This window comes from Nakaseomyces glabratus, chromosome L (assembly GCF_010111755.1).
Source record: "Nakaseomyces glabratus chromosome L, complete sequence".
In the NCBI taxonomy this organism is placed as follows: domain Eukaryota; kingdom Fungi; phylum Ascomycota; class Saccharomycetes; order Saccharomycetales; family Saccharomycetaceae; genus Nakaseomyces; species Nakaseomyces glabratus.
In genome coordinates this window covers 1128342-1144111 of record NC_088962.1, presented here as the reverse complement: position 1 = coordinate 1144111, position 15770 = coordinate 1128342, and the positions used below count along the sequence as shown (strand labels likewise).

Sequence of the window (15770 nt, the reverse complement as noted above, 5' to 3'; positions counted from 1 at the left end):
TAATATGTTTTTTGCCATCGTAAATTATAGATGAACTTACACTAGCCTTCCCCCCCTTCTCTCGAGAATCGTACGCAAATTGCTAATCAAACTCAGACTTGCATAAATGGTTAGTGTTGAGGTAGCCTGCATGGTTTTACTGTAAATAAACATAATTGTAAAGGTTTCCATAACCTAAGCCCAATTCTCAATTGAGACTCTTTTACCGTCTTTTGGCCCTTTTGTCTGTTGATGCTGCTGGTCTTGAGCTTAACAATTTTTTTTTTTGGTTCTGGCAGTGATTCACTTGTAGCTTTGAATTGGAAGTTTCACTTATTTTTTTTTTTTTTTTCAACATCCCTTTTTCTTGTGATTAAGCACATTTTGAATGTTCTTTTCCCTTAGTCTTAAAATCCCTTCTACCCCCTTTGAAAAGCTGCTGTCCCATCTCTCCGCCCTCCTCTTTCTTCATACTCCCGCATTTATTTCTTTCTTGAAAGCTTGAATTGTGAGAGGGAGGAAAACCAAAAAGAACTTGTCCACCACCCCCCTCCTTTCCTCTCCCTTCACTCCCTCAGTGACTTTCTATGTTAATCTGACTCAGCTTTTCTTCGTGAACGATCTCTACCAACGTTTGTCCTTTTCCCCGACAGTTTTCAGTAATGCATCGCTTCCTTCACAAAATCATTTACGTGTAGTACGGAAAGACAACAGAGCTCGCAAAAGACGTCTTTGCACATACAAATTCATGGCATCCGGTAAAACATTGCAGCTTTAATAACATTAGATTTGAAATGTTGGTTCTTGCTGTTTCCTTATCATGTGTTATAATGTGCATATTACATGGATCAAATAAACAAGTTTCATGGATCGAACAATAGTTTCATGGATCAAATAATAAGCACGTTTTGGTCATCCATACTTTTTCTCTAATCAAGTTAATAAAAGCAAACACTGCACTCTTAATGAAAATGCTGCCCATCTTGTTAAAAAAAATAACGAGATACTCACTTTTAAGTGCGTAGTGTAACACAATACACCGTAACTAATATTGACACAAGATGACACCCGTAGACCAAAGAGTAGTTCCAATGGGACTTTTTTCCCGTTCCACCCGCTATTTATACTTTTTTTTTTGCCCCTGACCTTGGCTACTTGGCGGCTATCTTGACCGCCACCCTCCCTCCCCCCCTAATTTTAGCCGCCCACTACAATTTCCTTTTTGAGAAAAACGTGAGATCTGGAGATCTGACTGACACAAAACAACAAAACAGTGGAAGGGAAAAGCCAAGAGAGAGAGAGAAAAAAGAAAGAAAAAGAAAACCATTTCTCGGCGGCTATATATACCTTTTGACGTGTATGCACATGGTTTCTAGTTTCACACGAAAAAGTGAAAAATTTTTGGGCGAAAGAAAAATTTCTTGCGATGAGCATCAAATGGAGGGAAGAGCCTGGGTAATAGAGAGGTTGGCTAGCAAAGTCATTGCTTTTGGGGTGGTTGTTGGTGTATTTTTGATATATATCTATTGTGTATTCTGGAATTCTCGAAGAGATAAGGAAAGAGGAAAAAAAAAAATAAGAGCCAAACATACCCTACATTATAAGCCATGTCCTCTCCAGTGATTGGTATTTCCTTCGGTAACACTTCTTCTTCTATTGCGTACATCAACCCAAAGAACGATGTTGATGTGATTGCTAACCCAGATGGTGAGCGTGCTATTCCATCTGTGTTGTCCTACGTTGGTGAGGATGAGTACCACGGTGGTCAAGCTTTGCAGCAATTGGTTAGAAACCCAAAGAACACTATAATCAACTTCCGTGACTTCATCGGTTTGCCATTCTCTCAATGTGATGCTTCCAGATGTGCTGCTGGTGCCCCAGTGGTTGAGATTGATGGTAAGGCTGGTTTCGTTGTTTCCAGAGGTGATGTTGAGGAGAAGCTGACTGTTGACGAAGTTGTCTCCAGACACTTGAACAGACTTAAGTTGGCTGCTGAAGATTACATTGGTTCCTCCGTTAAGCAAGCTGTGCTTACTGTCTCCAGTGACTTCACTGACGAGCAAAAAGCTGCCTTGAAGGCCTCTGCTGCTCAAGTTGGTCTGGAGATCGTCCAATTCATCAACGAGCCATCCGCTGCTCTTTTAGCCCATGTCGAGAAGTACCCATTCAAGGAAGACGTCAACGTTGTCGTTGCTGACTTCGGTGGTGTGAGATCAGACGCTGCCGTTATTGCCATCCGTAACGGTATCTTCACAATCTTGGCTACTGCCCACGACCAACACCTAGGTGGTGACAACCTTGACGCCGAGTTGATCGAGTACTTCGCCAAGGACTTCGAAAAGACCAACAAGTGTAACCCAACCAAGAACGCCAGATCTTTGGCCAAGCTAAGAGCTAACGCCATGGTTACTAAGAAGACCTTGTCTAACGCTACCACCGCTACCATCTCCATTGACTCTTTGGCTGATGGTTTCGACTATCACACCTCCATTAACAGAATGAGATACGAACTTGTCGCCAACAAGGTCTTCTCCCAGTTCACATCCTTCATCGAAAACGTCATCGCCAAGGCTGAACTAGATCCTCTAGATATCCAAGCCGTCCTATTGTCTGGTGGTGTTTCCTTCACTCCAAAGTTGACCACCAACTTGGAGTTCATCTTCCCAGAATCCGTTGAAATTCTAGGTCCACAAAACGAGAACGCTTCTAACAATCCAAACGAATTGGCCTCTTCTGGTGCCGCCCTACAAGCCGGTCTAGTTTCTAACTACGACAATGAAGAACTAGCTGAAGCTCTACAACCTATCGTTGTTAACACTCCACACTTGCCAAAGGCTATTGGTCTAATTGGTGCCCACGGTGAATTCCACCCAGTCCTACTTCCAGAAACCTCATACCCAGTCCAAAAGAAGATTACTTTGAAGAATGCTAAGGGTGACCTATTGGTAGGTGTCTACGAAGGTGAACATCACATTCAAGAAAAGACTGTCGAACCTGAAGCCAAGGAAGAAGATGAAGAAGACAGTGAAGAATGGTCAGATGATGAGCCAGAAGTTATCAGAGAAAAGCTTTACACTTTGAGCACAAAGCTGATGGAGCTAGGTTTGAAAGACGTCAAGAATGGTGCTGAAATCACCTTCAATGTCAACAAGGATGGTGTATTGAGAGTAAGTGCCAGAGACCTAAAGAGCACTACTGTCGTGAAGGGTGAATTGTAATTTGAATACTTTCTTGTTAAAATTCACTTCACAAAACAATTATAAAGAATATTATTAGAATCATCATAACAACAAATAAAAGGGTTAAAATAATACTTTGGCATTTTATACATCAATATTTTCCTGGTAATTAATACGGGTAGATACACCTTAAATTACAAACATTACAATAAATATAGTAACTTACTTTTCATAATTTTTTCTTATTGTCCGTTTCTTAATTTTCTTACTTTTAAATAGTATCTATTTAGTTGGTATTGTAATGTGTTTACTGAATGTACAATGCTATGCCCATTGGTGCACTAATTTGAACGACTTGACAGTATTGAGCACAGAATAACATTGCGGTGGAATTTGCGTTCTTCACAGTTATGACTTATAAGTCATCATTTCTAACTGTGTGACCGGAAGCCCGAAAAAAAAATATGTAACGAACCCAACAAAAAGTGTTAGTCAGAGAGAGTATTCTTTATTAAAGTTTTCATTTTCTCGAGTGAGATATTTGTTTAAGATATTCTATGCCGATGGATAAACTCTAATTGTACAACTAGACAATCCAGACATTCTAGAAAGAAATCGAGATGACCGCTGCTGTAAGACCCGTTGTTCATATTGTCGGACTTGGTGCTGTTGGTACCGTTTTAGCTGTTGATCTTCTGAGATTCACGAACGTTTCTTTGGTACCTCTTTTCAGATCTCAAGCCAAGCTTGATTATTTTAGAAATGATTGCAAGAGCACTTTTGGAATCCGTAAGTTATATGAGGAAAACACCCCGGTGTACAAGTATAAGATCGAGAATAGTGAATGTCCTACTACGTTCCCAGGTGGTAAGATATCTAACTTGATAGTCACTACCAAGACATACCAAACAAAGGAGGCCATCTCGCCATATTTGCCATATATTGACTCCAACACCAATATTATCTTAATTCAAAATGGTCTCGGTGTGTTGGAAGTGTTGAGAGATGATATTTTCAAGAACAGTAGCCAGAGACCACATCTATTCCAAGGTGTTATCTCGCATGGTATATTTCAGGATGAGGGTTTCATTTACAACCATGCTGGCTGGGTTGGTATGAAGATTGCAAGATTGCCATGGACCGATAATGAGATGATCCAAACCTCGCAGTCTGTTCAAAATGATGAACAGAACGAACTGATTGGTCTTTTAACTCAGAAAATACTAGCTAAGGAGTTTGGGATTGAACACATGTCCTACCAAGAACTTCTTCTAGGGCAATTGCACAAGTTCTTAGTTAACGCATGTATGAACCCTGTCACAGCCATTGTCGACTGTGTTAATGGAGAAATGATAGATGATTGCCCACCAGTATTTAAGTCTATTGTTGATGAATGTCTGGATGTACTAAGAGTCGCATATAAACCATTATTTGACTATGAAGAGACTTACAAAGGTAAAACTGAGTATCCAAGTCTGTCTGTAAATGATACATTGGAACCAAAACAATTAGTAAAGGATATAATAAGGGTTGGTTGTGATTTAAACGCAAAGAACAGTACTTCTATGAGACAAGACACTCTCTATTTGAGAGAAACAGAGATCAATTATATTAACGGTTACATTGTGCAATTGGCACAGACACACAACTTGGGACCTAATGCTTGTAAAGTGAACAAGACTATCACTGAACTGGTGAATCTGAGATCAGGTCTAAATAAGACAAGAGCAGAAAAAGGTGACTGGAGAAAATAGATGAATTCATTCGTTATTTTTTTTTGGTAGAATTATTTTGATAGACACTAACGATAAACGCATAGAGAAACTCAAAAGTATCATATAACAAACATTAAAGACAGAACAGTTTTTTATATAAACATAATTATTTATCAGCATACTGATGAAAGTTCTAACAGTACGGACAAATTGGTAAAGCTACCTCTCTCTTTAAGGCACCATCAATACTATTAGCCTGAAAATATGTGATCACATATAACGATACAGTATACAGATCACTTGTTTTCTTCTGCAGAAAATTTTTGCGATGAGCATCGCAAAGAGAGTTTCACTCTTATAGTGAGTGAATGTGATGAGCATATTAAAAGCTCAGGTTTGTTAACTAATTTATCATTGTTTCTTGTACTACTCTCAGTGGAAATAATCAGAGCTATAGTAGGATGATTAGAACAGTTAAACCTAAGAACGCCAGAGCCAAGAGGGCTTTGGAGAAGAGAGAGTCGAAGTTAGTTGAGAATACAAAGCAGGCCCTGTTTGTCCCTGGTCAGACCTCTAACAAGCTGTTGCACGATGTCATGGTTGATCTTAGTGCATTGAAGAAGCCAGATATTAAAAGGTTCAACAAGAAGAATGATATACATCCTTTTGAAGATCCTGAGCCATTGGAATTTTTCAGTGAAAAGAACGATGCCTCTTTACTTGTGCTATCAACAAGTTCTAAGAAGCGTAAGAATAACTTAACATTTGTCCGTACTTTTGGTTATAAGATATACGACATGATTGAGCTGTTGATCGCTGAAAATTACAAACTTTTGAACGATTTCAGAAAGAGAACCTTTACCGTTGGTCTAAAGCCAATGTTCAGTTTCCAAGGTTCTGCGTTTGAGACTCATCCTGTCTACAAACAAATTAAGTCTTTGTTCCTAGACTTCTTCAGAGGCCAGACTACTGATCTCCAGGATGTTGCTGGTTTGCAACATGTCATCTCTATAAGTATCCAAGGTGATTTTCAAGAAGGTGAGCCATTGCCCAACGTGCTATTCAGAGTTTACAAATTGAGAACGTACAAGAGTGAACAAGGTGGTAAGACTCTACCCCGTGTCGAGTTGGATGAGGTTGGACCACGTCTAGATTTTAAGATTGGTAGGGTACGCACTCCATCTCCAGAGATGGAGAAAGAAGCTCACAAGCGTGCTAAGCAACTCGATGTTAAGACTAAGAAGAATGTTGAAATTGACACAATGGGTGACAAGCTGGGTAGAATCCACATGGGTAAGCAAGACTTGAACAAATTGCAAACCAGAAAAATGAAGGGTCTAAAGTCCAAGTTTGACCAAGTAGATGACGATGAAGAAGATTACTTGAATGACAGTGAAGAGGACTTGCAAGGTAGCATGTCCGAACATGAAGATACTTTCGGCGAGGACTTTGTCACTGCTGATGAGATTGACGAGAATCAACCAGCTAGTAAAAAACAAAGAAGAGCATAAGTGTATTCTCAATACACACTTACAAACAAGAGCATTATATTCCCCTCCATTTTATTTTGTTTACTTAAATTTTACTTCATATTTAGAGACTTTCTACCTATATATTTTCCCTCTGTACCATATATCATTACAACAAGATCATATTAACAACTAATCGTAATGTGGACTGCTGATTTTATAAAAATTTAGGTAAGTCGGCAAAGATTGTATAGGCTATCTACCATTTTAAAAGGCTTATCTCTATTGCTATAGACGTCTATCAAAAAACTATCATTTATATGTATAGTGTTATACGATGCATTCTTTCGGCATGTGAAGACGTCATAACAGTCAGAGCTGCCCGTTTAAAGATCAATTAGACTGAGCATCATAATATTGCTCAGGAGGTTTGGATTGAATAGCATCAGCTATTTCTATTGCAATAGGGTAGGCGCCACAGACTATTTAAATTGGAAGCTGTTAGAAGACCAATAATTGCCTTTCTCGTTTACTGTTCAGTTTTGCAGGGATTTGAGTTTCTTTGGATTGAAGGATAAGTTAGAGACAAGCAGAATAGCAATCTAATTTTGAATTGAGACAGTATTGTGGCTACTATTTGGTGTGAGCAATTGATATTCAGCAAATATCTATAGTAGTCTAAAAAGCTAAACTGATTGTAACTACATTTGAATTGCTCTCCGGTATTTATAAGGTAGGGAAGACGTAATTACACAGTCCTTTGTATCAGACGAGTAGGTGGGACACAATGGTGGTAAGAACTGGATCTAAGCATATGTATGAGAAGGAACGGTCTAGCTCCAACCATGAGAGCTCATCTTCTTTGGTTACGAGTCTGATGAAGTCTTGGAAAATTTCTTCTTCACCATCGTCATCTAAACGAACTTCAAGTTTACCATCGTCACCATCGACACCGGTATTAAGTAGTTCCCCAACTACAAACACAGCAGCTAGTGCTAAGGCCTATGGTTCTAGGACTTCCAGTGATTCACTATCAAATATGGGGTTTTATAAAGTGGCTGACGGTAATATTGAGGCTTATTCAAAGAAACAAATATCTTCGAGACGTACTTCTTCATCATATTCTCCTCTAAGATATGTCAATCCGCTATCAATGAGTTCTTCATCAGTTTTAGAGAGTCCTAGGGCAAATAGTGGGCTTGGTCTTCATAAGTATAATTCACACGGTAACGGAGGCTCCACCTCAAGAAGAGCCTCTGGTCATGATGTTAAGAAGCCAGCTAAGTATTTTAGAGATCTGGATGAAGATTGGAGTGCTGTAATTGATGACTATAATTCACCAATACCTACCATGGTTAATGGTGGGTACGGAGCGAAAATATCAAGAAAAGCATCTGAAAGTAATACTCTCTCAAGGGTTTCCACTTCTTCTTCAGTTGCGACAAATACAACTACAAAGGTTGGATCAAATTCTTTGTCATACCCACAACTACCACAATTGAAAAGATCAGAGACAGATCATTTGCGAACTCAAAAGGAGCTTGAGGATACAAAGGAAGTGCAACACCTAAATGCCATTATTAAAAGAATTGCAAAATTTGATTCTATACTAAAAGATAAAAGTATTATAAATCTTCAAGAATTAAGGCAAGTTAGCTGGAACGGTATACCAAAGTGCCATAGGCCTGTTGTATGGAAATTATTAATTGGATATTTGCCGGCGAATATCAAGAGACAGGAAAATTTACTTAATAATAAGCGAAAAGAATACAAGGATAGTTTGGCACATACATTTTCTGATAAACATGCTAGGGACGAACCAACATGGCATCAGATTGAAATAGATATACCGAGAACAAACCCTCATATTCCATTGTATCAATTTAAAACTGTACAGCAAAGTTTACAGCGAATTCTATATCTTTGGGCTATTAGGCATCCTGCAAGTGGATATGTCCAAGGTATCAATGACTTGGCGACACCTTTTTACCAGACATTCCTTACAGAGTATTTGAGCCCTTCAAAGATAGAAGATGTGGAATCTACGGATCCACTCGATTATATGACACCAGAACAGATAGAAGATGTGGAAGCAGATACATTTTGGTGCTTAACTAAGCTACTAGAACAAATAACAGATAACTATATTCAAGGTCAACCGGGTATTTTGAATCAGGTGAAGAACCTGAGCCAATTAGTGAAGAGGATTGATGGTGATCTGTATAGTCACTTTCAAGATGAACACGTTGAATTTATTCAATTCTCATTTAGATGGATGAATTGTTTACTAATGAGAGAATTTCAAATGAGTGCTGTAATTCGTATGTGGGATACTTATCTAGCAGAAACTTCATCCGAATCATCAGCAACCTATTCACATAAGGCTGAATATGGTCCTCCAAGAACGCCTACGGAGCCCAGAGTTTCAACATTCACAACGCCTGTAAAGGAGTTTAATTCACCGTCAGCATCGATGAAAAGCGCTGAATCAACTAAGCTTTCGCAGTCATCTCTGAATGAATTTCATGTTTTCGTTTGTGCAGCATTCTTAGTAAAGTGGAGTGACCAGTTACTTGCAATGGATTTTCAAGAAATAATCACATTCTTACAGAATCCACCTACCAAGGATTGGGATGAAAATGAAATAGAGATGCTTTTGAGTGAGGCATATATTTGGCAATCATTGTACAAAGATGCTACCTCTCATTGGCTCTAGCATGAACTACGTTGCTATAGTTTTCAGATTATTTTTAAATAAGACTTATGTATATCAACATTACAGACTACCATAATGTTTTCATAATAAGATATGCCACATTTTAATAATGAGAATACCTTAGTATTAAGTTTGTCTATAGAAGGTTAGTGGTTACTTATGAAGCATCGTATATTTGCAGTACGTTCTATTTACAAATTTTCATGATACATCGTTTCCCATAACTCGATGGATTCCTTTTGAGATTCGATCGCGGATTCAAGTGTTATTTCCATACAATTTCTAAATTCTTCCATTTTAGAACGATCAAAACTTGAAACTTCTTTTTTGATTTTCTCCCCAATATCATGCCATGCCTTCTTGACGGTTATTGCTCTTCTCTCGATATTCTTTACGCTATCTCTTGCAGCCAGAAATCTTTCTTTGTTTGCAGGTTGTTTATTGTTATGACACATTTTCTCCACATCTTGTTTTTTCTTTTGGAAATCATTTTCAACAATTACTAGATAGTATCCCAGCTTAGCTCTCTGGTAGAATATCGATCTAAGACTTGCTAATGATCTTACATACTCATCAAGTGTAGCGCCCATCGTAATTGCTTCTTGTAAAGCGTCTCTTTCGAGAGATTCCTTTACTCTTTTCTGTGTTTCAGCTAACTCATAGCATAGCTTGGTGCTACCTTTAGTTACATCTAAAGCACCCAAGCTTTCGATTAAGCTTGCTAGATCATATGTATAGCTGGAAAGTTCTCTGCGTTGCTCCTCTATCGATTCTACAGCTTTCAGCATCTTTTTCAGTTGATTCTCTAGATCTGTGATTCGGTCTAGTTCGTCAACGAAAAACTTGTCTGGTTCATTATATTTGGGAATGGATGAGAAAGAGATATTCATGAAACCTTTCTTGTATTCGCTATCAAGCCCACCATTCTTTATCACAAACGCGCCTTCCTCTGGTCCCAGCAACTGGATTTCACTGATGTGTACCTCAGATATATCGTTGTTGTCGTTGTTGGCATTTGATCCAGTTTCATAGGATACACGCTTAGAATCCTCTGCAAAATTATCAGAAGTTAAGAACATATGGAAGTGCTCATCCCGCTGTAGATCGGAATCATTTGCTATACGTCGTAGCATGGTTTGTAACTGTAGTCTCCTTGTTTCCACAAACTCCGGTTGAAAAGTGCCCACGGTTTGCTTTTCCGGTGGAGGCGGTATCACTTTCCCCCAGTGGTTATTTTGTAGTTGTCTGTACAGCCACCTGAAGTCCCTATATCTTCTGCTTACTTGATTCTGGTTAGGGCTTAAAAGCTCAGACTCGGCATTGACTGTGTATTTGATATGGCTAGATGTCAATTCTCCAACTTTTATAGGGTCTGTAACTTCAATCTGGAAATGACTTATGACTGGTTCATCCTCGATGTCCTGTTGGCTTGCCTCCTCAGTTTTATTATGCACGCTTTCCGTTGGTGTTATATCGGTATTGGTGTCCATTGCCTTTTTCTTGGGAGATATGTGATATAGTGGACTTTCGACTTGTTCAAATATACTTCTGTTAGCATGCTGTGAATTTGTAACTCTATCGTCGAGTGGTTCATCAACAAATTCTCTATCTTTTTCAGCCTGTCCCAATGGGTCTATTACTGAATGTGAGCTCTCCGATTTCGCACTATTCCCGTCACTGTTCAAGGGTACTTTAATATTTCTTCTGATTCTCGAAGAGTCAAACAGTTTCCTAGGGGTACTGTGACCCTTTGCCGCTGTATAGCTCGACGCGCTGAGATCATCCTCATTTATTGATATCAAAGGCGCAGTTTGGCTCTCAAAAAGCGCCCCTGGTGTTGTTCCACGCTTGCTGGGCGACTCATTGAGTAAACCAGACAACGGATCCTCCATTGGGGCCAAATCGTTGAGCAACTCCTTCTTCGTTTCATTGTTATCACCCCAGCCACCGCTCGTAGAGTCCACCTGAACTTCCTCTTCACCATCCGAGTCTTCACTTTGTTCCTCAATTTCTTCCTCAGACAGAGCTGTTTCTTCAACTGTGTCAGCCTCTGCCAGAGGATTCAGATCATCCCAAACTGGGGCACTCAAATCGTCCTCGTAATCCATTCTTGCAAAGCGTTGGTAACCACAGCAGCTTCCTCTATTCTCGAATCCTTTCGCTTCTGAAACGCTCTGCAACTTATTCGAAAAACCCAGTGTATCTCTGTTTCAGGTTTTTGGTCAACTATCGTTAGCTCAATTGGTGATGGGTCAGAATTAAAGCTGAACATCCTGGTCCATGTTAGTCTTGGTCTTCTCATTTTAGGAATTTAAAGGGAATGATTCCCTCCCAACTTGGCAAAAGTCACTGATCACGCAGTCCATCATCCCAAGCTCGAAAGGTCATAAAGGTCTTTGAAACTTCGAAAGTAGTAATTACATAGCAATTGAGTCTGCCACCGTTAGAAGGCGATAGCAGTATTAAATTCTTCTTCCCTGCTGGTATCTAGACGACTTATTCATAAGTGCTTTATCAGGAAGTTTGGTCGATATCGTGAACTAGCGAGGTACTTTGGTTTATAAGGAAGTATAATTGGAAACGTCACATTTTGGGTTTATTCTCAGGAGTGAAGAATATTAATTGGTCTTTTGATTTTTTGAATACAGAGCTACCAAATATGGCTGAAGTGAAGGAAGAGCAGCCCAAGAGGTTCTCGCTTTGGAACTTCTGGATCAGTTCGTTGCTGCTTAAGTTGCTACTGATACCGGACTACTACAGCACCGATTTTGATGTACATAGGAACTGGCTGGCGATCACTAATAAGCTGCCGCTAAGGCAGTGGTATTACGAGCACACAAGCCAATGGACACTGGATTACCCGCCGTTCTTTGCATACTTTGAATGGTTCCTGTCGCAGTTCGTTCCCAGCTATGTCAAGAGTGATGGGTGCCTCGATATAGTTGAAGTTGGTCAGTTTGGTATGCCTACAGTAGTGTTTCAGAGACTGACAGTCATTGCGAGTGAGATCCTTTTATTTGTTGTGTTGCAAGTGTATATCAACACCAGCAAAGTCAGTGAGAGGACCCAAAGTTTTGTTGTGGCATCGAGTATTGCCATTTCCCCGGGGTTCCTGATTATTGACCACATTCATTTCCAGTATAATGGGTTCTTGTTTGCCATATTGATTGCTTCTATTGTTGCGGCCAAAAACAAGAAGTACTTGTGGTGTGGGTTCTTTTACTCTGTTGCCCTGTGTTTCAAGCATATTTACCTGTACTTGGCGCCATGTTACTTCGTATTCTTGTTGCGAGCTTATGTTTTGAACTTGAAGGACTTCAAATTCAAGTCTTACAGGGACTTGATATTTATTGTGAAGTGGAGGCATCTGGTTAAGCTGGGCAGTGTAGTGATCGCTACCTTTGCTGTTGCATTTGGACCATTCATCTTTGACCTGCCACAATTGCTAACGAGATTGTTCCCCTTTTCTAGGGGACTGACTCATGCCTATTGGGCTCCTAACTTCTGGGCTATTTACTCCACCATTGATAAGATATTGACGATGGTTTTCTTGAAAATGCCATACACCTACAAATTAGCATCGCAATTTATCTCGCCTCCACTAATTCCTGCTTCTCTGAATGAGATTAAAGCAAAGATGGCTGCTAACAACAATGGTTCTAAAGGCCTTGTAGAAGATGTTTATTTCGTGATATTACCACAGATTGTACCAAAACTGACGTTCTTGTTAACTCTCTTATACCAAGTGTTAGCGGTGGTGCCAGTTTTATTTGATCCATCTTTCAAGAGGTTTATGGGGTCTATGACATTATGTGGTCTAGCATCATTCCTATTTGGGTGGCATGTTCATGAGAAGGCTATTATGCTAGTCATTATTCCATTCTCCTTCTTAGTGATAAGTGACAGACGGTTGTTGTCTTCCTTTATGTTGCTGACTTCCGCTGGTTATGTTTCGCTGTTCCCATTGTTATATGAGTCCCAGGATTTCCTAATCAAGACTTTCTACACCTATGTGTGGTGTGTAATTTACTTCTTTGCTTTCAGAAAGACCACTAGACTGTCCACCAGTGTGGAGAGAAGGGTGTTTTTCCTTGACCGTCTAACATTGGTATACATGTTCTTATTGATACCGATGGTATTCTTAATACAAATCAGGGATATTCTTGGTTGGAAGTACTTGGTTTTGCAAAGGTTTGAATTTTTGAGCTTGATGGTCTACAGTTTCTATTGCTCTGTTGGTATCATAAGTGCCTGGTTTGGTCTATCATGGTTATATAACTTTGATGAGCCACTGTGGGTAAGCAATGAATAAGTCACAATTCATAGATATGTACAAGTAATATAACGTTCTAATTCTGTATCAACATTTTTGCTTATTGATTGTGTTATTTGTTATTTGAGAAGTTACTGAAGTGAAGTTGTTATAGGTAACGATTGGAAAGAAATTTACTTGGCTATATATTGTAAGATTAAAAACGATTGTTTTGCTAATTATATATTTAGTGTCTTAGTGATCATTAATTAACTTTTGCAATGCGAGTCTGGCGTCATCTTGCTTAGGTATGACTGAAGTCTGTTTGGCTGTATCGATGGCGACTACGTGGTCTATCTGGCCAAAGGCAAAATTAGCCGCTAGGTATTTTGTACTCAAGGATCCTTCCATTGTGTGTTGGATTAAAGGCGTGCATTCTATAGTATTTGATATGGTCTCGGTCAGATTTTTTGGTGTTGCTGGTTCATTTGATATGGTTAGGTTTCTGGGACTTGACGGGATGTTCATCTTGCTAGCAGAGAAATCCGCATTGTCCTTTCTGGTTCTTACACTGGACAAATTCTCGTGAACTATTGGACTATGTACTTCGATACTGGGGTTCAGAGAAGAACTTGCACCTCTTTCGTTTGACACATTTGGACTAGCCAGAGTCTTCATCAAGTTAGTGGTCAATAGGGTATTTGAGTTGCGTCTCAGTGGGGACAGCGGACCAGGTGATCCAAAATTGATCCACGATGGTGGGGTATTGAACGCTTTCGTCTTTCTAGGTGAAGTGGAGAATTGGTGGTATAGAATGTCAGGCCAGTTTCCATCGCCGTCTTCTGTAAGTAGTAATGGGTCACCACTGGAGAACTTGAAGACGAATTGCTGTTCGTTGGGGTCTGCGCTGGTTATTGGAGTTCTACCGAGGCTCTTATCCTGGCTTGTCTGAGAGTTTGAGACCATGAATTGCGTAAACGGCACGCCATCCACAGAGCGGAGAGATTTCCGGGTTCTTGGGGTTAGAGTCAAGTTATGTTCTGGGCTACTAATGTTGATGGAGAGATGGTTCTCGTGGCTCGCCAGTCTCTTTGCGAATTTAGGTGAAGAGAATTCATCGGCAAGCATCGAGTCAATGCCAAATTTAGGTGTGAAACCTGTTTTGAATTGGAAAGTGGTACCTGGAGTACAAGGAGATTTGGGGACCTGCCCGTTAGATGAGCTCTTCTGGTGTTGATGAGCAGAGCTGGCTGTGTCTTGACCGTCTAGGTCTTCGCAGATTACATTTGCGCTTGGGCCAGTGATCTCATCGTCTATTATTAATCTAGGTAAAGTATCCGTGTTTGGTTTATCGTTGTTGCTGTTGAAGTTCATCTTCTTCAACATCGACAATACTTCCCGTTTGTTGAACATTGGGGAAGTATCAGGCACAGCAGTATTGCTGGCGGTGGTTTCAAGTTCCGTGGCAGATGCCTTATCTGAGCGATCAGTTTGGCTCGAGTCCATTGAAGTTGAGGCCATGTCTTTATCGGTGGACATATCCCCAACAGCGGGTCTCAAAGTTTCACCTCCTTCGCAGATGACAGCTTCACCCTTTTCGTTGACTGTCAAAGCCAACTTGAGACCCATCCGTGACTTTGTCTCATCCTGAGTGGAGTGACTGTAGTACATCCTAGGTTGAGGTTGTTTCATATTGTGGCTGGACACAGTCGGGGAACTGGAGAACATCATCGGCGGAGAACTCTGCAGAGTGTTTCTCGATACCGAGAAGAAACTCGAGTGAGAAGTAGGCGTCGATGTAGGCGTGCTGCTTCCGGAAGAGAACCCGTCCTCGTACCTATTCTCCTTGTAGCTCTTCGCAGCAGTCTTCTTCATGGGAGAGGATATGATTATACCGCGGTGTCTGCCTTTCTTGGTGATAGACACGGGCGGGGAGTTCAGATCAGTACTCATTCTCCTCTTCTTTGGAGAAGGAGTGGAGATAACCTTCATGAGCGGTTTGGCAAACGCACGTTTGCCTTGCTTCTGCACTTGCTTGGACGATTGCGCCAGCGGACTCTGCGACGGATCAGCATAGTCCTTCGTCAGCTGAGGCCTGCCTCGCCTCCTCTTGATAGTTTCCATTATTGTGCAGAAAGTATTCGACCAGCGTACTTTCTTTTAGTTTAATTTTCTTGTAGTTTAATTCAATTGATTTTCTACTCTTTTTTTTTTTAATCTACAAGGAGTTATATATATTTTTGATCTACTTTTTAAACAATGCTATATATTTATAATCTAAAAGCAAATCCTTTTCTGCTTGGGACAATGTCTATTGTCCAGTCAATACTGTTGCTTTTTTCTTTTAATGAATTTTTTTTCACTATAATGTCTTCCTCGATAAAGCATTTTTGATCCGTTCCCTTGAAGCCCAAACCCTAAACCCTAATTGCCCAGTGAGTGCGAAAAGCAGCCAGAATC

General features: G+C 40.1%; 7 protein-coding genes across 7 annotated transcripts; 5 read left to right on the top strand and 2 right to left on the bottom strand.

Moving 5' to 3' along the window:
* Positions 1-1586: 1586 nt before the first annotated feature.
* Positions 1587-3197, top strand: SSZ1 (ribosome-associated complex protein SSZ1; the record flags this gene model as incomplete). Its single annotated transcript, XM_449226.1, has 1 exon — positions 1587-3197. The coding sequence occupies one exon, from the start codon at positions 1587-1589 to the stop codon at positions 3195-3197; it is 1611 nt and encodes a 536-aa protein (XP_449226.1).
* A 581-nt stretch (positions 3198-3778) lies between these two features.
* On the top strand, positions 3779-4912 carry PAN5 (2-dehydropantoate 2-reductase PAN5; the record flags this gene model as incomplete). Its single annotated transcript, XM_449225.1, has 1 exon — positions 3779-4912. One exon carries the CDS (start codon positions 3779-3781, stop codon positions 4910-4912), a length of 1134 nt encoding a protein of 377 aa, XP_449225.1.
* A 422-nt stretch (positions 4913-5334) lies between these two features.
* RPF2 (rRNA-binding ribosome biosynthesis protein RPF2) lies at positions 5335-6384 on the top strand (the record flags this gene model as incomplete). The annotated part of the gene is made up of 1 exon (XM_449224.1): positions 5335-6384. The coding sequence occupies one exon, from the start codon at positions 5335-5337 to the stop codon at positions 6382-6384; it is 1050 nt and encodes a 349-aa protein (XP_449224.1).
* Positions 6385-7129: 745 nt separating this feature from the next.
* GYP1 (GTPase-activating protein GYP1) lies at positions 7130-9058 on the top strand (the record flags this gene model as incomplete). The annotated part of the gene is made up of 1 exon (XM_449223.1): positions 7130-9058. The coding sequence occupies one exon, from the start codon at positions 7130-7132 to the stop codon at positions 9056-9058; it is 1929 nt and encodes a 642-aa protein (XP_449223.1).
* Positions 9059-9249: 191 nt separating this feature from the next.
* VPS5 (sorting nexin 1) lies at positions 9250-11166 on the bottom strand (the record flags this gene model as incomplete). Its single annotated transcript, XM_449222.1, has 1 exon — positions 9250-11166. One exon carries the CDS (start codon positions 11164-11166, stop codon positions 9250-9252), a length of 1917 nt encoding a protein of 638 aa, XP_449222.1.
* A 551-nt stretch (positions 11167-11717) lies between these two features.
* Positions 11718-13370, top strand: ALG8 (dolichyl-P-Glc:Glc1Man(9)GlcNAc(2)-PP-dolichol alpha-1,3-glucosyltransferase; the record flags this gene model as incomplete). The annotated part of the gene is made up of 1 exon (XM_449221.1): positions 11718-13370. One exon carries the CDS (start codon positions 11718-11720, stop codon positions 13368-13370), a length of 1653 nt encoding a protein of 550 aa, XP_449221.1.
* Positions 13371-13565: 195 nt separating this feature from the next.
* On the bottom strand, positions 13566-15434 carry MSA1 (Msa1p; the record flags this gene model as incomplete). Its single annotated transcript, XM_449220.1, has 1 exon — positions 13566-15434. One exon carries the CDS (start codon positions 15432-15434, stop codon positions 13566-13568), a length of 1869 nt encoding a protein of 622 aa, XP_449220.1.
* Positions 15435-15770: the final 336 nt, after the last annotated feature.